This window comes from Somniosus microcephalus, chromosome 2 (assembly GCF_052327205.1).
Source record: "Somniosus microcephalus isolate GS21.2 chromosome 2, FLI_Smic_1.0, whole genome shotgun sequence".
Classification (NCBI taxonomy): domain Eukaryota; kingdom Metazoa; phylum Chordata; class Chondrichthyes; order Squaliformes; family Somniosidae; genus Somniosus; species Somniosus microcephalus.
Genome location: NC_140988.1, coordinates 209,695,812 through 209,718,074, shown reverse-complemented (window position 1 = coordinate 209,718,074; position 22,263 = coordinate 209,695,812). Strand labels below are relative to the sequence as shown.

General features: G+C 47.3%; 1 protein-coding gene across 9 annotated transcripts in view; it reads right to left on the bottom strand.

Moving 5' to 3' along the window:
- Positions 1 to 22,263, bottom strand: part of tbc1d1 (TBC1 (tre-2/USP6, BUB2, cdc16) domain family, member 1) — a 492,368-nt gene that overhangs the window by 70,061 nt on the left and 400,044 nt on the right. For all 9 annotated transcript variants that reach the window (XM_085968553.1, XM_085968539.1, XM_085968523.1 and 6 more), the window contains 3 exons: positions 5,468 to 5,712; positions 4,515 to 4,674; positions 4,033 to 4,202 (listed from right to left, as the gene is read on the bottom strand). In XM_085968553.1, the coding sequence (XP_085824679.1) occupies positions 4,033 to 4,202; positions 4,515 to 4,674; positions 5,468 to 5,712 (575 nt within the window). The remainder of the gene's footprint in view (positions 1 to 4,032; positions 4,203 to 4,514; positions 4,675 to 5,467; positions 5,713 to 22,263) is intronic.

The following is a 22,263-nucleotide window of genomic DNA, read 5'->3' as shown; positions in this document are numbered from 1 at the left end:
GATGTTCTGTATCCTGACAAAGGCAGGAGGCCGAATCAAAAGGATTACCGCCGAGCTTGGAGGGATGTTTCTCAGAGGGTCAACTCCAGCAGCATGGCGACCAGGAGCCCTGTTCAGTGCAGGAAGAAATTCAACGACCTCACTCGGGTCGTTAGGGTGAGTGTTGTTTATGCAAACTTCTGATTCCCTCCATCTGCACCTAACTTCGAGCACCCTGTTGCCATGATGCCCCAATGGCCATCTGTCAGCAAGCACCCATGGCCCTTTCTGGGCACACACATGGACATTTGACTCAAGGCCACATGTAAGGGCTCTTGCACCATGGGGGGCATGAGATGATCTCTCAAGGCCTCATGTTACACAACTTCCCCTTCTTTCCCCTGCAGTCCAAGCTGGCGGCGATGCGAAAGGACCAGCTTCGAACCGGTGGCGGGCCTCCACAAGTCGTCACTCTCACGGATCTCGAGGAGAGAGTGCACCAGATTCTTGGAGGACGTCTGAGTGGTCCTGTTACCACTGCAGCTGCCGACCCCATTCTCGACAGCGAGGGTAAGGCTCTCACCTTTTTCAGCAGTTTCCATCCACTTGGTCCCCCCGCCAGCATGCTTCCTCAGTGTGCAGCCATGTCAGAGCCTTGCCGCAATCTGGCATGCCTTGCCGCCAACCTGTCCTTTTGCTAAAGCCACTCTTCCACCTCCCTGCTTTCAGATGATTCATCACCAACTCGGGATCAACGCCCTGAAGCTGCCAGTGCCAGTACCTCCGGAGGTGAGGATCAGGAGGAAGCCGGAGCATCCGTTCCAATCTCAGGGGAGCATACACATCTGCAGACTGGGGATAGTAGTTCCCTGGAGGGGAGGGGGGGTGGGCTCTGATGATGAGCCAGTTGCCGGAACAAGCGGCATGCAGCAACGCAAGGGGGGTAGGCAAGTTCGGCCACCGGCTCCCCGGTGGGCAAGGCAGGGAGTGATGACTGCTGCACAGAGTGCAGAGGAGGTGCGTCGCCTGGCTGAAATGAGCACCCAGGCCCGGCTCAGGCACACTGAGCTGATGGCTGCAGTGGGGAGGATGCCTCAGTCAATAGAAACACTGGCAAAGAGTGTGTTGGACTTCGGGGCAGCCATGGAGAGGACTGTCCAGGGCTTCGAGGCCACTATGGAAAGGACTGTTCAGGGCTTCGGACAATCCCTGGAAAGGTCTGTCCAGGGCTTGTCCGAGGCATTGGAACGGACTGCTCCGGCCTTGTCCGAAGCAATGGAAAGAACTGTCCAGGGCTTCTCCGAAGCACTGGCACCTGCCACACAGGTCCTCACTGCTGCCACGCAGTCACTTGCCGGCCTCGTCCACACCCAGATTGAGGCAACGCGAACTCTCACTGCAGCCACCCTATCTGCATCAGCTAGGATCACCCCAGGCCCATCCAGTCCCATACAAGGCCAGGAATCAGTGGAGCATGCGATTGTGGTGGATGAGCCGAACCGGTCCCCTCAGAGAGCCAGTGTGTCGTCCGACCATGGTGCAGGTGTCCTCTCTCGGCAGGTGACCATTGCACATGCCAGCGCTAGTACGTCTGCAGTGCAGCTGCCACCACCTGCAGGGCACACTGCTTCCAGCCATGCTCAGATCAAGCAGCCAGCCTCCGCACCCTCCAAGACCAGAGGTCAGCCAGGCCGTCCCTCAGGGGCTTCTGCGCTTCCACACAGTCAGCAGGCGTCCCCCAGCCTTGACCCCGCCACTGGGGTTCAATTACGTAGGAGCAGCAGGGAGGGAAGGGGCCGACCGTGAAAGAGAAGTCGTTCTCCATCAAGGGGCCAGCAGTAGAGGGAGGTGCTGAGATGTTTCTTTGGCCAAATTCAAGGACACCCTCACCTGTTGTAATTGTTGGAAATGGTTTGTTTAGTTTTGCGGCTTTGCCGAAGAATTAACTGTTATTTTGTTAGTTATGGTTTCTGTTGACTTGACGTTGTTTTGCTGTAATGAAAGACTTTTGTGACAATAAAGAAAAGTTTTAATGTGCTATAGTACACGTGACTATTTACAGTGATGCTGGCCTTCAGAGGCTTTCAAAGATCCAAAGTGCGCAGGAGTAAAGACACCCATCATTCCGCCAGAGGGGCCTTGAAACGAGTCCTGATGAGCCTCTGACGGATGGCCCTTCCACTTTCAGGAGCCCTTCCATCTTCCTCCTCCTCCTCCTCCTCCTCGTCCGCATGCTCCTCCGCCTGCTCTTCCTCCTCCTTCTCCTCGTCCGCCTGCTCTGCTGGACGTTGAGGGACAGCTGGAATTGGCTGGGTGTGTCGAATCGCCAAGTTGTGGAGCATGCAGCAGATGACGACGATGTGACCCACTTGCTCCGGCGAGTACTGCAGGGCTCCCCCCGAATGGTCCAGACAGCGGAAACGCTGTTTGAGCACACCAATAGTGTGCTCTACAATGTTCCTGGTCGCCTGATGGCTGCTGTTGAACAGCTCTTCTGCTGGGGTGGCGGCCAGACGGAGTGGTGTCATCAGCCATGGGCAGAGATGATAGCCCTTGTCCCCAATAAGCCAGCCTCGTGGTCGAGCCGGCCCCTCAAAAAGGTCAAAAACTGAGGTCTGCTGCAGGATAAAGGCATCGTGGCTGCTCCCTGGGAATTGGGCGTTGACTGCCATGATGATTTGGCGGTGGTCACAGACCAGCTGCACGTTGAGGGAGTGGAACCCCTTGCGGTTGCGGAAGTCCTCAGGATTCTGGAATGGCCCCCTCAAAGCCACGTGTGTGCAGTCAATCGCCCCCTGCACCATGGGGAAGTCCGCAATAGCAGCGAAGCCCTGCGCGCGCTCCGCCTGCTTCTCCAGGGTCAGAGGGAAGGTGATGAATTGATGCCTTCGTCTATAAAGGGCAGCTGTAACTTGCCGGATGCAACAGTGGACTGCAAACTGAGAGATATTCACAATGTCCCCAGTGGCTGACTGAAAGGATCCGGTGGCATAGAAATTGAGGGAAACAGTCAGTTTTACGGCCACCGACAGAGAGGTCCTGCACCGTAGACGCGGCTGCAGATCCTCAGCAAGCAGGTGGCACAGCTCAGTAACAACGTCCCTCCTGAATCGGAGCCTTCGCACACACTGCTCCTCCGACATGTCAAGGTATGACACCTGCTGCCTAAAGACCCTCGCAGCATACCCTCGGATTGGCCGACCTCCATTGCCCCTCCTCCTTCTGGCCAATCCTGGCCCTCTCTCCCGCTGTCTCTCTGCCCCTTCACAGTGTTCGGCCATGAGGCCGTCGCCCTCCAAAGCAGCTCCCATTCTGATGCCAGTTGGTCAAAACGCTGTTAGGTGTAGCGCTCCAACTGCTCTGGACAGGTTTGAAGGTCCCAAGTACTCTAATGCTAAATTCCAAAAACTCTGCTCCACAGTAGCTCACCAACTCTCTCCAGCAACGATCGCAATGAACAGGCCAAGTGGCTGCAGCTTTTATGCTAGAGCTGTCCCCTTTAAATAGCGCCCCCCGACTCCGAGAAGGGCCTGGTAACGTTCCTTCGAACTGTCACTAACAGCGCTAGGCGTAAAGGTTCCGGACGCCACCCAATATCCGGTCAGGGGTGCCTAAAAGGCGTTGCACACTGAAATGACGTCATGATCTGCTTGCGCACGCGGGCGCACGCTAACACTTAGCGCAGGCGTTAAATGTATAGTCAATATGGGAGTTGTCGCTATCTTCATTGCGCCCGCCCCAACATTGGGTTACGCCCCAATTCTCGGGCTCTTTAGGCGCTAACCGCTGGCGCTACCAACCGAATTTCTAGGCCTATATTTTTAACCCACAAGCATGACATCCTGTGAGTTTACAAGTTATACAGAATTGAACTCAGCCATTTTATCGAGAAATTATCTGCCGTTGACTCCCAGGAGATCCTACAGCTAACTGGTACTCTTAACTGTACACTGCACAATCTCTTTGGGTAAAGATGGAGTGAGAGAGAAAAATGAAATGCACAATAAAACAATTAATTATTTTATATCATCCAAGTAATTAAGTTATATATACCTGGGTAATTGTTTTTTCCATCTGCACTAGTCCAAGGTTCGGTAGAGTGCACTTTATAAAGTCAATTATTGATTCCAGACTCTCGTGCTGCAAAATTAGTGGCTTGTGGCTTCCCAGCAGACTTAAAGCTACCTTAAAGATGACCTCTGACCCCTGAAGGAAGATCATATCTACAAAACAAACATGAAAATGTGCTCAACAAAGCAATTAGAATAGCAATTGCTGTAGTATTTTATGACATTCTACTTAAGGTTTCCTACTTTAAACAATTAGAAAGAGTGAAAATAAAGAATTAAAAAGGGTGTTACAAATCTATTAATCCAATGTAATGATGATGAACAAGAGTCTGCATGAAATCACTGGACTCAGTTTATTGATAATTGAAGATTGATAACTTTACACCAGCCCCACTGTACCATACAACCATGCATTTTGCCTTTTAATACAGTAAGCTACAATAAAAAATGAACAGTAACATTTACCAAAAACTCTGGCCACAAAACCCAAAGGAAACTGAGAGGCAAACACGGTGAGAAACCACGGGGCAGCATAAAGGCTGGGGCTAATTTCATTCTCCTCAAAGTGGCAGTAGAGATCTCGGTGATAGTCATGGAGGAGTCGTGAAAGCTGGTACATCTGTATCTGTAAATCCAGAATGAGGGCACATTAATGAATGATTATACACAGTAAAATAAACACTAAGTAGCTTCTGTAACTATCTATGACAGGTACAGTGAAGGTAAAGGCCCTGAAATTCCACAATAGTTCCACCAGTCTCCTGCCATAACTCTGATGGGAGATCAGCAGTGCTCCCATGGAAACTCTCCGTAAATAGGCCTTTTCCGCAGTTTCTCAAGGGGTTCAACCAGGCTCTCCCTGGAGTTCTGGCGAGAGACTGCTAGACCCACAGAATTTCAGAGCCAAACTCTGTCGGATACCAAGTACAAACTTTGGATGAACAGGCCTGAACTCTCCCCGTCCCTCCCAATTTAATTAAGGATGAATGGCCACCATTAGCCACCGCCACCCACACTACACACACACACGGCATTAGGAACATTTTGCACTGTTTACCCTCAAGGTTCTCGAACGTGCTGTCGCCTCCCAGCTACGTGCCAATCTCGCCTGTAACTCTCTGTTTGGATCTCCCCAATCCATTCCCTGCCCCTCTGACAGCACTGAAACAGCCCTTATCAAAGTTACAAATGACATTCTCTGTGACTGTGGTGCATTATCTTTCTTCATCCTCCTTGACCTTTCCCATTTGTGCGAAGTTGAAGATCTAATTAAGTGTAAAATGGTCAACTTTAACCAAGTTATTAAAATTAAGAAAAACAACAGCTATACAGTCAATTATGGTACAGAGCAACTTTCAGTCTCTCAACAACTAAAATATTAATTCAAATCAGGAATTATTACAATATAACATTTGTACCTGTAGAATAATCATGTCTGGTCGATATTGCCTCCTCAAGCCCATATCATACATGAGAAACTTTAGCATATGAAAAGCATCTTCTTCACTCATGTGCAGCAGCAAGATTCCTGCTACAAAGCTAAGGCCTTGGCAATAGCCCACCTCCTGATCCAGCAGAGAGTAGGCTTTCAAGAGATTATATAGAGAGAGTTGCCCAGCACCCAACTGAGTAGTAAAATAGGGATGTGTTGGAAATGTGCGACCTGCAAAACAAGACAGTTTAATACATCAAAGAAAGGAACGATTAAACCCCCAATTACCTTGTATTCACAACATTGAGCAACTATGTACCTTGTAAAAAAAAACTGAAAAAGAATTTTTATGTAACATGGAGTATCTGAAAAAAATCACCAGTGAAATGGATTAAACAGCAGCATAATTTACACAAATATTTCATTGCTGCTTAGCTGCATGAAGTATTAGGTTAATGGAATAATTATTCATTTGGTTAATTAATTGGTGCTAAACGGTTGGCATATTTTTAAAAATTCATTCATGGGATGTGGGCGTTGCTTGCAAGGCCAGCATTTATTGCCCATCCCGAACTGCCCTTGAGCTGCCTTCTTGAACCGCTGCAGTTCGTGTGGTGAAGGTACACCCACAGTGCTGTTAGGGAGGGAGTTCCAGGATTTTGACCCAGCGACGATGAAGGAATGGCGATATACTTCCAAGTCAGGATGGTGTGTGACTTGAGAGGGTAACTTGGAAGTGGTGGTGTTCCCAAGCGCCTGTTGCCCTTGTCCTTCTAGGTGGTAGAGGTCGCGGGTTTGGTAGGTGCTGCCGAAGAAGCCTTGGCGAATTGCTGCAGTGCATCTTGTAGATGGTACACACTGCAGCCACGGTACGTCGGTGGTGGAGGGAGTGAATGTTTAAGGCTGGTCGATACGGTGCCAATCAAGTGGGCTGCTTTGTCCTGGATGGAGTCGAGCTTCTTGATATACAAATTGAACCGCAGCAAATAAGGCAGAACCCACAACATCATGTATTTATATTGTGCCTTTAACATAGTAAAACATCCCAAGGTGCTTCACATGAGCGTTATCAAACAAAATTTGACACCGAGTCACCTAAGCGAGCACAGGTGTGATGAGTGAACGGGACTTGGTGCGAGTTCGGACACGGGCAGCAGAGTTTTGGATTACTTCAAGTTTACGTAGGGTAGAGCGTGGGAGGCCAGCCAGGAGTGTGTTGGAATAGTCAAGTCTAGCGGTAACAAAGGCATGGATGAGGGTTTCAGCAGCGGATGAGCTGAGGCAGGGGCAGAGTCAGACGATGTAACGGAGGTGGAAATAGGATGTCTTAGTGATGGCGCAGATATGTGATCGGAAGCTCATCTTGGGGTCAAATATGACACAAAGGTTGCAAACAGTCTGGTTCAACCTCAGACAGTTGTCAGGGAGAGGGATAGAATCGGTGGCTAGGGAACAGAGTTTGTGGTGGGGACCAAAGACAATGGCTTCGGTCTTCCCAATATTTAGTTGGATGAATTTAGAGACAGTGGAGGGGTTGAGAGAGGTGGTGAGGTCGAGCTGGGAGTCATCAGCATACATGTGGCAACTGGTGCTGTGTTTTCGGATTATGTCGCAGAGGGGCGGATGAGAAATAAGAGCTGGGTCTCATCGACAAGATGAGTTTGGAGGGGACATGAGGGGAGATAGGAGAGAACCTAGAGAAAGATGTAAGTTCAGCGGGGGAACCTTAAAGGAAGTTTAGCCCGGTGGGCTAGGGGAAGGAAGGGAAGTGGCAGAGGCAGCTGATCGTATGGTCTCAATCTTATTGACAAAGAAGTCCATGAGCTTCTCACACTTGTTGGAGGTGAGCGTGGAGGAGGCAGGAGAGGGGGTTTAAGAGGGTTTGCAGTAGTGAAAAGAAGCCGGGGGTTATCTTTGCATTCCAGGATGATCCTGGAATAGTGAGCAGTTTTGGCAGAGGAAAGCAGGGCCCGATAGCATTCTGTGGTCCAGCTACATCTGGCAGTGAATGGCTAAACCAGTTGTCTGCCATATCCGTTTAAGTCTGCGTCCCTTGGACTTGAGCACAGATGAGGGCCGTACCACCATTTGGTAAAAATTCTCACTCATCTTTCCATTCAAAATTTAGGGTTGACTTCCTCATAACGTTAAGAAGGCTTCTTTAACAATTGTAGACCCTCAGTATCGTAAACAGTCACAAGGAAAGAAAGGAACTGTTGCCCACTCAAATCATATTGACAATTGGTACTCTCACCATTATAAATTGATTACAGCACTGTCCAAAATAAATCATCTTACTTTCATAGACTTGAACAGAACAGGCCTAGGATTTTTATTGGTCTTGTGTTTTGCTGCTGGATCAACTGGCTCCTTCTCGAGGCTTTTTTTCACGTGCCGAGGCAGTTCAGCGAGTTAAGTTGTAATGTGAGTATGCTGACATACGGTGCTGGAAGTTCCCAAGCCCACCTGCTACACATTTCTGGAGCTACTGTTATTGGTATTTGACAATATTTCGGCAGATGTGTTATTAGATTGGTGGTGTATATAGAAAACTGCTGGACAAATGAAATGTTTAACAGATTGGCCAGTAATTTCCGATAGGAGGCTTCCTGCGTGCGGAGGCCTCCTATCGGAAAAAAATCTACGCACTTACCTGAGGGCTCCCGAGGTCCGGGCACTTCAGCTCCTGGGCCTCTCCACAGGCGAAATGCGCAGGGCCCACGTATCCCAGGGGCGCATGTGGTTCGCAAGCATCCCTGGGATCACGTGGGCCAGGCAAGCCAATGGGAGAAGGTAATCTCCCTTCATACTTTTGACAGATAGACCTGTCAAAAGTATGAATGGAGATCACCCTAAAAAGACAAACATTAAATACGTTTAAATACAAAAAACCCATCATGTTTTAGAATGAGTTAAAATTACATTAAATTAAATATTTTAAACAAAAATTGAATTTTTTGAAAAAAATAATTAAAGTTTTTTATGGGGCTAAAAATAAACGTACCTTTTTTAAAAGTATTTTTAAATTATAAATGAGCGAACATTTTTTTTTTTAAACTTTTTTAAACTCGTATGCTGGTATGCTTTTACCAGGCGTAAGATTTTTAAGTGTTTTCAGCGGGCGGAGGTTCTGCAGAAAGTGGAACTCTCCACCCGCAGAGGCCCTTCTCCAGGGCAGGCGTGCAATCTGTCAAGTGGATTCTTGACAGATCGGAAATGCCGGTTTTCAGCGCATGTGCTTCGCATGCCTGAAACCGACATTTCCAATGTCCCTTCGGGTGTGTACACAGCTCATACACACCCGTAGGCATCGGAAAATACAGGCCTTCATTTTTTTCCCCCTTTCTTAACCCCATACAGCAGAAAATGAATTTTGCATCGTCAGCAGCCACTTATCATAATGCTGATGAATTGTGATACCAATACTTGTACTGATATATGATTGCTGAATTGGCCTCTAACAGGCAGTGTCTGGAACCACGTGGCAGTGTAAAAGCACAGGTAACAAACGCACTGGTAGGTCAATTTGTTGTTGCTCTCCACCCAAGCTAAAAGCTTTAAGATTATTACATGAGCTACTGCAGCTCATACTGTAAACAAGGTTTCATTCTCGATTCACACCTTCGTTCTTTGATGAAGGTGGCAACACAAGAGAATATGTTAATACAAAGATAATTGTACACCCAAAAGGTTAAACAAGAAAGCTCCTGGCATTCCAGGGGAGAGGCAAGGAGGGAGGCGTAGGAAGAAGGAAGCGTTATATGTATTGAATTAACTACATTCAAAGGTAATTAAACATCCTTCATTTGTTCCTTCTCAACATGCAAATCAACTATATAGCAGAAGTAGGTAACAGACTTGATGTTAGGGTCACCTTCAACAGAAAGAAACAAGATTTTCACTGCTCCATTGGAGAAGATCAAGATGTAGTGATTCAGCTAATGCATTGCAAGAGGACTATAGGGTGTGAACAATATAGGTGTACAATCTGAAAGAAGTTAATGAATGTAATTTGTAATCATCAGCAAAGGAGTGGATAATGTTAGATGGTGAGGGTAGGAGGTCATTAGTATGAAAGAGGAACAAAGTAGACTAGAGGACCGGATCCTAGAGAACACAAGTTAATAGAGAAACTCAAAAAATGAGCAACCATCTACAGTACAGATATAGTAATTGGATAGGAAACCAGATGGCTATAAACATAGCTTTTGGTGCAAGACTATTGTCCTATCTTCAACTTTTCAAGGACCTGGAATGCATCACCATTACCTCAACTGTGCGACTACCTCTCCCACCACTGCCTTTACAAGTCTCTCTGTTGCGTTTGCAAAGATAATCCAGAGGCCGTATGCAGAGCTCAGTTCATGTTGCTTTTAATGGCTGATCCAAACACACTCTCCCAGGCAAAAGCAATCGAATACCTATATCCAATGTCAGACACAATACAACGATAACAGCACTATCAAATACCATGTGCTCAGGCCAAGGCAATCGAGTACCTATCACCAATGTCAGACATTACACTCTCGAATCTGGTTTCCAACCAACCCACCTACAATACTCTGGTCAAAGTTACCAACTTCCTGTGTTACTGTGATAGTGGCTCCTCATTCTTCTGTAACATCTCTGCTACCTTTAACACCATTAACCACTCACATTTCCTTTACTGCCTCTCCTCCACAATGCATCTTTATGGTACTTCGCTTTCCTGGGGCTTCATTCCTACCTGTCCAAATACAGCCAGTACATTGTCCCAAATAGTTTAAAATCACATGCTGCAGGGTTTCTCTTCCAGTACGAGATGCAAAGAATCACTGCCTGACCCCTCAAAGCCCATCCATCATTTACAAGCCTCAAGTCAGAAGTGTGATGGAATACTATCCACTTGCCTGGATGGGTGCAGTCGCAATAACGCTCAAGAAGCTCAATACCATCCTGGACAGAGCAGTTTGCTTGATTGACACCTCTGTCACCAGACTTAATATCCACCCTGCCCATCACCTACACACTGTGGCTGCAGTATGTGTGATCTACAGGGTGTATTTCACCAACACCTCCCTCCTCTGTGACCTCTACCACAGAGAAGGTCAAGAGCAGTAATAATGTGGGAACACGGTCATATCCAAGTTCCAAGTCACACACCATCCTGACTTGAACATAGGTTGCTGTTCTTTCATCGTCGCTGGGTCAATATCCTGGAATCCCTACCTAAAAACATAAGAAATAGGAGGAGTAGGCCATTCGGCCTTTCGAACCTGTTCCGCCATTCAATGAGATCATGGCGGATCTTCTGCCTCAACTCCATTCACCGGCCCTATCACCATATCCTTTGATGCCTTTACTAGTCAGAAATCTATCGACTTCTGTTGTGAATATACCCAATGACTGAGCCTCCACAGCCCTCTGGGGTAGAGAATTTCAAAGATTCACCACCCTCTGTGTGAAGAAATTTCTTCTCATCTCAGACCTGAATGGCCTACCCTTTATCCTGAGGCTGTGGCCCCTGATTCTAGACTCCCCAGCCAAGGGAAACATTCTCCCAGCAGCCACCCTATCAAGCCCTGTAATAATTTTGTATGCTTCAATGAGATCCCCTCTCATTCTTCTGAATTCAAGAGAATACAGGCCTAGTTTACTCAATCTCTTCTCATACGACAGCTTCGCCATCCCAGGAATCAATCTCGTGAACCTTCGTTGTGCTCCCTCTATGGCAAGTATATCCTTCCTTGGGTAAGGATACCAAAATTGTACACAGTACTGTGAAGGAATAAGCCATATAACCTATTCAGAAAAATACACTATCTTTTCAAAGAATTCTGGTCTTATTAAAACATGACAAACTGGGTTTGGAAATCTAGAAACCTAACTATGAAATGGCTATGAAAGCATTCTGGCTATTGAGATAAGATAGTTGCTGACACTGAATCAATAACCTTATTGAAACAGAAGGTTAAAGGCTCCGGCAGGCTGAACCTTTCGGAATGAAACATGGTTCACCCTGGATAAGGTGTTCTAATTTACACTTCGTAAAGAAGCACATAAAAGTAAGAAACATCTGCCTTCGTAAAAATGACATCAAGTAAAAAACACACCTGCTGTCACACCGTTTATGGTAAACTTAGAACACCTAGAGAGGAGACATGATTCTGTAATGCTACCAGCTGAGGTAACTAAGAATTGCAGGGGTCAGCAGAAAAATGACTAGTGATAATTAGCTTACATCAGCAGAAAACCTTAAAGGAAATACCACTGGAAAAGGGTATAAATATTGAACTCTCAAATAGGATAACAGACTCGCTTTAAAGGGGCAAAGCGATTCTCGGTTTCAGAGGCGGCTCTGTAAGTCTCCAACACTTTGTACCTCGGGGATCAAAGGTATTTGATTTTGGTGGATATCCTGTAGAACACGAAGAACTGTAAAACTGTTGCGAAGTTAAGATTTGAAAGTAAGGTTCTCTGATAATAAGATTGTAAGCTTTCTCTTTTTGGAACTGTTAATGTTGCGATTGACTCACCAACTGTAAATTACATGTCGGTTCTTTAATAAATCTATATATTTTTAGAAATGTCTCACATAAGACTTCTGTATCAAAAACTCGCAAACTCAATCTCTGTACACTCTTTGGTTAGGAGTTGCAGAATTCTGGGGGAGTTTTCCGGACCCTCATAATATCCGGAACGTTACAGTCTAGCTAAAAACTTATTAAAAGTGCTATCTGGAGGACGGTAACATTTTCAGGTTGTTCCTTTCCTTTAGGGAGAGACAGTCCGGACCTTTAGACCCAATTAAGCGTCTTTAGGATTCGGCTACCTCAAATTTTAGTTGAAAGTGAACGTCTGAGAAATACACCTGATCCGGGATAGCCCCAAAGCGGCTAGGACTAGTAATTATCCCTTCAGTACTCCAGATGTGGTCTCACCAAGGCCCTATATAATTGGAGTAAGACTTCTTTACTCTTGTACTCAAATCCTCTTGTAATGAAGGCCAGCATACCATTTGCCTTCCTAATGGCTTGCTGCACCCTGCACATTCACTTTCAGTAACTCATGTACAAGGACACCCAGGTCCCTTTGAGTACCTGCATTCCCCAATCTTTTACCATTTAGGAAAGACTCTGCCTTTCTGTTTTTTCTACCAAAGTGGATAACTTCACATTTATCCACATTATATTCCATCTGCCATGTTCTTGCCCACTCACTGAGCCTGTCGAGATCCCCTTGAAGCCTCTTCACATCTGACACTGCCACCTAGCTTTGTATCATCAGCAAATTTAGAAATGTTACATTTCGTCCCCTCATCCAAATCATTGATATAGATTGTGAATAGCTGGGGCCCAAGCACCGATCCTTGCGGTACCCCACTAGTCACAGCCTGCCATCCTGAAAAAGACCCATTTATCCCTATTCTTTGTTTTCTATCTGTTAACCAATTCTCAATCCATCCTAGTATATTACCCCCAATTCCATGTGCCCTAATTTTGTTCACCAACCTCTTGTGTGGGACCTTATCGAAGGCCTTCTGAAAATCCAGATACACCACATCTAACTAACAGCATTCTAGGAATATCATCATCACCACCACCACCAGGCATTTCAGGGAGAAGGCCCATCACCACCTTTTCAAGGTAACTAGGGATAGGGATGGGCAATAAATGTGCTCTCATCAACATTGCCCACATCCTGAGAACAGATACAAAAAATATATTCCTGTAATTTGGAAAGGTATGCATCACAGTATATTATTCCTGGATTGCTCTAGCAAAGAGCTAACACTGACAAGATGGATTGAATGGCCTCAGTCTGTGCTGTAAACTTCAATGGCTCTTTTTTTAAATAATCATCTATATGCCATCCATAAACAGTAGGTCAGCTTTCACACGTATGCAGATGACACCCATTTCTATCTTCCTGCCACCATCTTTGACTGTAGGATAGTTGTCAAACTGAGCAATTACCTGTTCAATATCATCTTGCCATGAAGGAGCCAAAGTTTTCTTCAGCTCTACACTGGTAAAACTGAAGTCATATTTTTGATTGTCAGCACCTTTGTGCCTTGAACTCCAGCCAATCAACTTCCCAGCTGACCTACACAGACTTGATCAAGCTAATGTTAGATAAGCAGTTAATTTTGTTCCACTACATTCAGCAGGGTCCATAGACGTGAGGTTAATGGGGCAATTTTACTCTACTGGTGCTAATCCCACCAGAGTCACAGAAGCAATTTCTAATTCAGTTAGCACCGTTTTAACACCCGTCTGAATCTCAAGTGCAAATAGCACACAGTTCTCCAGTCTAAGCCCTAGGTGCAAACTCAGATGGGTCTAGGAATGACACAAGTAGTAGGAGAGGAAAACTGCATGCATGTGAAATTGAAAAGGGAAGAGAACAATTAAAGTGGAATGTCATAAAGGAGGAAGAAAGTTCTGAAAACTTTAAAAAAGCTCAAAAGGCGTCTCAACCCATTGTTGCCAACACTAAAAGAACAGGGAATTAATAAGTGATAGCTAAAAATGAAGAAGTAAGAAGCCTCATGTTTGAAGCCTGGGGTTCTACCTGACCAATTCTGTCACCATCTGTGCCAGGCCTATGATGGCATGTTAACAGTAAGGCAAGGCTCTGCATCTGACTCTGCTGACCTGGACCCTGTGAAGATAGATCCCCCACAGCCATTGCCAGGTGGTTGTGACAAGACTTGCAAATACGGTTGATGGCATCTTGACAGCTGTAGCCAGTCAGGCAACACTGGCTGATGATCATCCCGGCATGTCTTCTTTCATGTAGTACCACATAAAGCATGCCATGCTGTGATTGGAGTGTTTCTAAACAACCATCCATCAAAATGGTTAGTCAGGCCTTCACACGTATCTGTGTCATCAAGCCTACTGCCACAACCTACCTCGACAATTGGTCTGTTAAAGTCAGGTATGGTCACCTCTGTCTGCAAATGCAGGTACCAGCAGGTGGACACAGAGTACTTCTCGTGTATCCCAACCCACCTGCCATCCCTTCAGGGGTCCTCCTTTTTTCCACAGCACCTCATATTGGAGGATCTCCATTGGGAAACCCACTGATGTCTGGAATAGTGCTGCGGAAGAAAAAAAATCAATAAAACAATTGGAACAAAGGCTCATCAGAACCTATGCGCCAGGAGTAAAGTAACAAAAAATGGGCAAGTGTCCTCAAAATTGTAAAAACAAGTCTCTTTTTTTCACCCTGGCAACCCTGAACATCCAATGGGAGCTTCCTCCACCAGCCCCCATCTCTCTGGAGATCAGTATTATGAGCAAACAGGATGGAAACCCAGTGTCACAGGTCTCCATCCCTTCTTCCTCATTCTAAACGCCCCACGTGTGGTAAACTGGGATGTGGGTAATCGGTCCCAATGTTATCCAATTCCATTTATCCATAAAGTTGGCAAGTGGCCTTTTAAAGATGCAACATGAAAACAATTTTTAGCCCTTTAAAGCTGATTAAACCACATATTCTATTCCAAACTCCTTTTTAGGTTTCTTTTCTGTTTGGGTAATTTTGGCAGTGTCACTTTACACCACCCAGTGGTAGCGTTTAGTTTGGAAACAGTCTAACTTGTTCCATTTCATAAAGAAATATTGAAAACTAGACACCAGAACTAGAAAACAAAATAATAGTGCACTGAAACCTGTAAATTACACACTATCCTGACTTGGAAATATATCGCTGATCCTTCATTGTCACTGGGTCAAAATCCTGGAACTCCCTCCCTAACAGCACTGTGGGAGCACCTTCACCACACGGACTGCAGCGGTTCAAGAAGATGGCTCACCACCACCTTCTCAAGGGCAACTAGGGATGGGCAATAAATGCTGGCATTGCCAGTGACGCCCACATCCCATGAACAAATTTAAAATTTTTAAAAATCCTTTATTTGCAGGTTTCCTTATTTTCAAAATAGTCATTGCATGTACAGTAAACCGGACGAGCCAAATATCCCAGGATTGGCTGTATCTCCTGCAGTGTTCCTTCTTTTTTTGCTCTCACCTGGGGATAATGCCTAATTCTGGAGCCCTGCCAGCGGGATGTGATTTCAGTTCTATTTCTGTTCGTTGGGTTTCCCAGTTCATTGCCATCCTGGGATCCTTTTCCATTGAGGGAGAGATATCCTGATTTTGGGATCTGCTACATTGGCAGCCTGCACTGTTGTGTGAGAAGTTCCAAGAACCAGGAGGCCACCTGTGAGCAAGCAAAGAGGGGAAACCGAGAAATGACAGCACTGGAGGAGGCCTTCAGCCCCCGGTGCTGGCCATCCCACAGTCTAATTACCCTCAGTCTAAGAACCTTCCTCCTCCCTTCCCCCCTTGGTTCTTTCACTTCGCTGGCTGCTCCTCTCAGTGCTGCTCCCACTCCATGTTGTTACCTGGCTCTGCAGAGAATGATGGGGCCCACCCCATCCCCCACTTGAGCCCCAAGATTCCTAGTCCCCTTCTATTACCTCAGTCCCCTTCTCTTCACTTTCTCCAACTCTCCCCGAGCCCCTGTTCCCTATCTCTCCCCCGAGCCCCAGTTCTCCCCTCTTCCTGCCGCCCCCCCCCCCCCGATTTCAGAGCCCCCGAATGCTGAGATCCCCCCCACCCCCGGAAAGGTGAGACACCCCCATATCAGAGCCCCCCCTGAATGTCGACACACACTATTTGCTAAAGACTACAGTGGGCACCTCACAAAAATGTTTCAATTTTGCCAGGAAAGGTTAACAGTAGAGCCAAGGCATTTCCCAGAGGGAGGGTGAGAAAACTGGAAGTGCCATCCCAGCTCACTCTTGTGGCTGGTTATAGAGCAGCATAGGCCTATAAGTAGGTTGCATGTCCCCTCATCCAGGAATGGTGCGTGGCACAGGATAAGCAGAAAGGAGAAAATACTTGTATCCTTTGTCAACATTTCCATTGGTGCAGTGGGATGCCAGTTCAATCTCTCACTCTGCTAAGTTTCTGATCTCAGCCACATCAACGTGGAGAGGTAGTTGGTCCTGTACAATGCCGCCCCATGGAGAAAAGAACAGAAAGAACATTGCTGTCAGGCTGTTGCTGGGTGATTGCTATTGGTCAGCTATAGACTCTTGACAAAAGAACTAGGGGGAAACATTCGGCGTCGCCCCTTTCGGGCGCTAATGTCGCCGGGGCGTTTTACTGCAGTTCTATAGGGCCCTGGTGAGACCACACCTGGAGTATTGTGTACAGTTTTGGTCTCCTTACCTCAGGAAGGATATACTTGCTATAGAGGGAGTGCAACGAAGGTTCACCAGACTGGTTCCTGGGATGGGGGGATTGTCCTATGAGGAGAGATTGAGTAGACTAGGCCTATATTCTCTGGAGTTTAGAAGAATGAGAGGTGATCTCATTGAAACATACAAAATTCTTACAGGGCTTGACAGGGTAGATGCCGGGAGGATGTTTCCCCTGGCTGGGGAGTTTAGAACCAGGGGTCACGGCCTCAGAATAAGGGGTCGGCCATTTAAGACTAAGATGAGGAGAAATTTCTTCACTGAGAGGATGGTGAATCTTTGGAATTCTCTACCTCAAAGGGCAGTGGAGGCTCAGTCGTTGAGTATATTCAAGACAAAGATCAATAGATTTTTGAATATTAAGGGAATCAAGGGATATGGGGATAGTGCACGAGAGTGGCGATGAGGTAGAAGATCAGCCATGATCTTACTGAATGGCAGAGCAGGCTCGAAGGGCCAAATGGCCTATTCCTGCGCCTATTTCTTATGTTCTTATGTTAACGCAAATCGCATAAGCCAGTCAGGAGAAATTCTCATCCAGATGGACTGCAGGAAGAAGAAACAACAATGTTCTTCGTCCTCCCCAAAAACACAATGTTCCAGACAGAATTTCTCCACAGCTTCTAGTTCACAATACTTGGCAGAGGGCTGTACATTTTAAAAAAAATGCACCAAGGTGCCTTTTAGGACAGGAATAAAATCTAAAACAAACAATGTGTCAGAATATACACAGCTCTTCGGGCGCACTCTGTCTACGGAAAGGCTGGAATAATAGGCCGTGGCCTGGATACACTGGGCCTCAACCTGGGCTGCGGGCAGAACTTCTGTCTGCTCCTTACAAGACCACTCGCATATGGCTCTGCGGCTCACCCTAGCCCGGAACCAGTGCGCTACGGTCATCAGTGTGTACGCCCCAACACTGGAAGCCACAGACGAGACCAAAGAGGAATTCGCCTCCAGCCTCGAACAGTCGCTGTCCCGAGTCCCAACGGGCGATAAGCTGATACTTCTTGGCGACTTCAATGCCAGAGATGGAAAGGGGAGGTGTGATCAGCAGAGAGGGGGTAGGGAAAGCCAACTCCAATGGTACCCTCCTCCTGACGAAATGCTTAGAACATGGCCTTGTCATAACCAACACCTTGTTCCGTCAGAGAGACAAGTAGAAGGTTTCATGGCAACACGCTCGCTCCAAGCACTGGCCTCTACTGGACGTCATCGACCGAGCGAGGGACTGCAAGGACGTCCGCATCACCCACGCCATGACAGGAGCTGACGACTGCTGGACAGACCACCGCCTAATCCGTTCTGTCATCTCCATCAACGTAGCCCCAAAACAGCGGCGGCAACAGAAACAATGCCGCAGGAAAGTTAACGCTGGAGCACTCAAAGACCCCGCTACGAAAGCCCTATTCAGCCTGTGCCTCACAACCAACCTGACTACTTCCAGTGATTCAGAGACACAGAGTGCCCACGGTGCCTGGTCTGCACTCAAGGCCTCCATAATCAGCACCTGTGAAGAGACGCTCGGTCACTCGACCAGGAAACACCAAGACTGGTTCGACGAGAACGACCAGGAGATCCATAATCATAATCATAATCATAATCAACTTTATTGTCATTGTTAGTGCACAAGTGCAGTACAACGAAATGCAGGCTTGCGGCTCCCGAGTGTGTACATTTAGATTAAGACATTTAAACATTCAACATTCATTTGGCTTGTAATACATTAACATAAACATAATAAAGTGCATTGGCAGATGTGCAGGCTTTAGAGTTTATTTGTGGAGTTCAGTAGGATGACAGCCCTGGGAAAGAAGCTGTTCCTAAATCTGGTCGTTCGGGTGCGAATGCATCTGTAGCGTCTACCAGATGGCAGGGGGGCGAACAGACTGTGGCTGGGGTGGGTAGGGTCTTTGATGATGGTCAGTGACCTCCGTAAACAGCGTTTCTGGTAGATGTTCTCTATGGTCGGTATCCGGGTGCCGGTACTGCGTTGGGCAGTTTTGACTACCCGCTGCAGGGCTTTCTGGTCATAGGAGCTACAGCTGCCATACCATACTGTGATACAGTTCGTCAGGATGCTCTCTATTGTGCAGCGGTAATAAACCGCAAGCGCAAGGCATTTCTGATCTGGAAACAGTAACAGAACTCGAGAGCAAGAAAGCAGCTCTACAGAAGCCTGAAGGCCGAGGTCCAACAAAAAACTCATGACCTAAAGAACAGATGGTGGTTGGAGAAAGCGCAGGAGATCCAGCAGCTAGCTGACAACCACGACATGCATGGATTCTTTAGAGCAGTCAAGACCACCTATGGCCCAAACACCCAAGGTCCTACCCTACTGTGGGCCAAGAACGGAGAGGTACTCATCAAGGACAGAGAGGCAGTCAGTGCCCGCTGGAAGGAGCACTTCGAAGATTTCCTTAACCGAGACTCTGTCTTTGACGCGAGTGTCCTCAACTCCATCCCGCAGCATGCTACCCGCCACCACCTCAGCATAATCCCAGCCCGGCATGAGGTTGAATAGGCCATCCGACAACTGAAGAACAACAAGGCCTCAGGAGCAGGTGCAATCCCCGCCGAGGCGCTAAAACATGGCGGAGAAGCACTATTGGCGCGAATACATGAACTCATTTCTCTTATCTGGAAGGAGGAGAGCATGCCAGGGGATCTCAGAGACGCCATAATCGTGACCAGCTTCAAGAAAGGTGACAAGTCCGATTGCGGTAATTACAGAGGAGTCTCCTTGCTGTCTGCCACTGCGAAAGTCATCGCAACAATCCTCCTCAATCGCCTTCTCCCAGTGGCTGAAGAGCTCCTCCCAGAGTCACAATGCGGATTCCGCCCACTAAGGGGCACAATGGACATGATCTTCACCGCGCGTCAACTACAAGAGAAATGCAGGGGACAGCACCAACTGCTGTACATGGCCTTCTTTGACCTCACAAAGGCCTTCGACACCGTCAACCATGAGGGATTAGGGAGTGTCCTCCTCAAATTTGGCTGCCCTCAAAAGTTTGTCACCATCCTCCGCCTGCTTCACGACATGCAAGCCGTAATCCTGATCAACAGATCCACCACAGAATCAATTCACGTACAGACCTGGGTCAAGCAAGGCTGCGTCATGGCACCAACGCTCTTCTCGATCTTCCTGGCTGCAATGCGCCATCTCACCCTCAGTAAGCTCCCCGCTGGAGTGGAGCTAATCTACAGAACAAATGGGAAACTGTTCAACCTCCGTCACCTCCACTCCAGAGCCAAGGTCGTCCCATCCTCTGTCATCGAATTACAGTATGCAGACGATGCTTGCGTCTGCGCACACTCGGAGGCCGAACTCCAAACCATCGACAACACCTTCACCGAAGCGTACGAGAGCATGGGCCTTACACTAAACATCCGTAAGACAAAGGTCCTCTACCAACCTGCCCCGCCACACAGTACTGCTCCCCGATTATCAAAATCTATGACGAGGCCTTGGACAATGTGGACCACTTTCCAGAACCTAGGAGCCTACTGTCAACAAGGGCAGACATCGATGACGAAGTCCAACACTGCCTTCAGTGTGCCAGTGCAGCCTTCGGTCGCCTGAGGAAAATAGTGTTTGAACACCAGGACCTCAAGCCCAGCACCAAGCTCATGGTCTACAGAGCAGTAGTGATACCCGCCCTCCTGTATGCTTCAGAGACATGGACCATGTACAGCAGGCACCTCAAAGCACTGGAGAGGTACCACCAACCTTGCCTCCACAAGATCCTGCAAATCCATTGGCAGGATAGGTGCATCAATGTCAGTGTTCTCGCTCAGGCCAACATCCCCAACATCGAAGCTTTGACCATGCTCGATCAGCTCCGATGGACGGGCCACATCGTCCGCATGCCCGATACGAGACTCCCAAAACAAGTGCTCTACTCGGAGCTCCGACATGGCAAAAGAGCCCCAGGTGGGCAGAGGAAACGCTTCAAGGACACCCTCAAAGCCTCCGTGAAAAAGTGCAACATCCCCACCGACACCTGGGAATCCCTGGCTCAAGACCGCACAAAGTGGAGGAGAAGCATCCGGGAAGGTGCCAAACACCTCTAGTCTCTTCGCCGGGAAACATAACATAGAAACGTCGAAGATAGGAGCAGGAGTAGGCCATTCGGCCCCTCGAGCCTGCTCCACCATTCAATGAGATCATGGCTGATCATCCAAATTCAGTACCCTGTTCTTGACTTCTCTCCATATCCCTTGATCCCTTTAGCCTTAAGAAATATATCTAACTCCTTCTTGAATATATTTAATGAATTGGCCTCTACTGCCTTCTTTGGTAGAGAATTCCACAGGTTCACCACGCTCTGGATGAAGAAATTCCTCCTCATCTCTGTCCTAAATGGCTTACCCCTTATCCTTAGACTGTGACCCCTGGTTCTGGACTCCCCGACCATTGGGAACATCCTTCCTGCATCTAGTCTGTCTAGTCCTGTTAGAATTTTATAAGTTTCAATGAGATCTCCTCTCATTCTTCATAACTTCAGCGAGTACAAGCCCAATCGACCCAATCTCTCCTCATACGTCATTCCTGCCAGCCCAGGTATCAGCCTGGTGAATCTTCGCTGCACTCCTTCCATGGCAAGAACATCCTTCCGGAGATAAGGCGACCAAAACTGCACACAATACTCAAGATGTGGTCTCACCAAGGCCCTGTACAACTGCAGCAAGACATCCTTGTTCCTGTACTCAAACCCTCTCGCTACGAAGGCCAACATACCATTTGCCTTCTTAACTGCCTGCTGCACCTGCATGCTTACCTTCAGCGACTGGTGCACAAGGACGCCCAGGTCTCGTTGCACTTCCCCTTCTCCCAATCTATTGCCATTCAGATAATAATCTGCCATCCTGCTTTTGACACCAAAGTGGATAACCTCGCATTTATCCACATTATATTGCATCTGCCATGCTTCTGCCCAATCACACAACCTGTCCAAATCATACTGGAGTTTCTCGGCATCCTCCTCACAGCACACACGCCCACCCAGCTTTGTGTCGTCTGCAAACTTGGAGATATTACATCTAGTTCCCTTGTCCAGATAATTAATATATATTGTGAATAGCTGGGGTCCAAGGACCGATCCCTGTGGTACCCCACTAGTCACTGCCTGCCACTCAGAAAAAGACCCGTTTATTCCAACTCTTTGCTTTCTGTCTGCCAACCAGTTCTCTATCCAAGTCAATACCTTGCCCCCAATCCCATGTGCCTTAACTTTACACGCTAATCTCTTATGCGGGACCTTATCGAAAGCCTTCTGAAAGTCCAAATACACCACATCCACTGGTTCTCCCTTATCTATTTTACCAGTTACATCCTCAAAAAATTCCAGTAGATTAGTCAAGCACGATTTATCTTTTGTAAATCCATGTTGACTTTGTCTGATCCGGTCACTGTTTTCCATGTGCTCTGCTATTACCTCTTTTATAATGGACTCTAGCATTTTCCCCACTACCGATGTCAGGCTTACCAGTCTGTAATTCCCCGTTTTCTCTCTACCACCTTT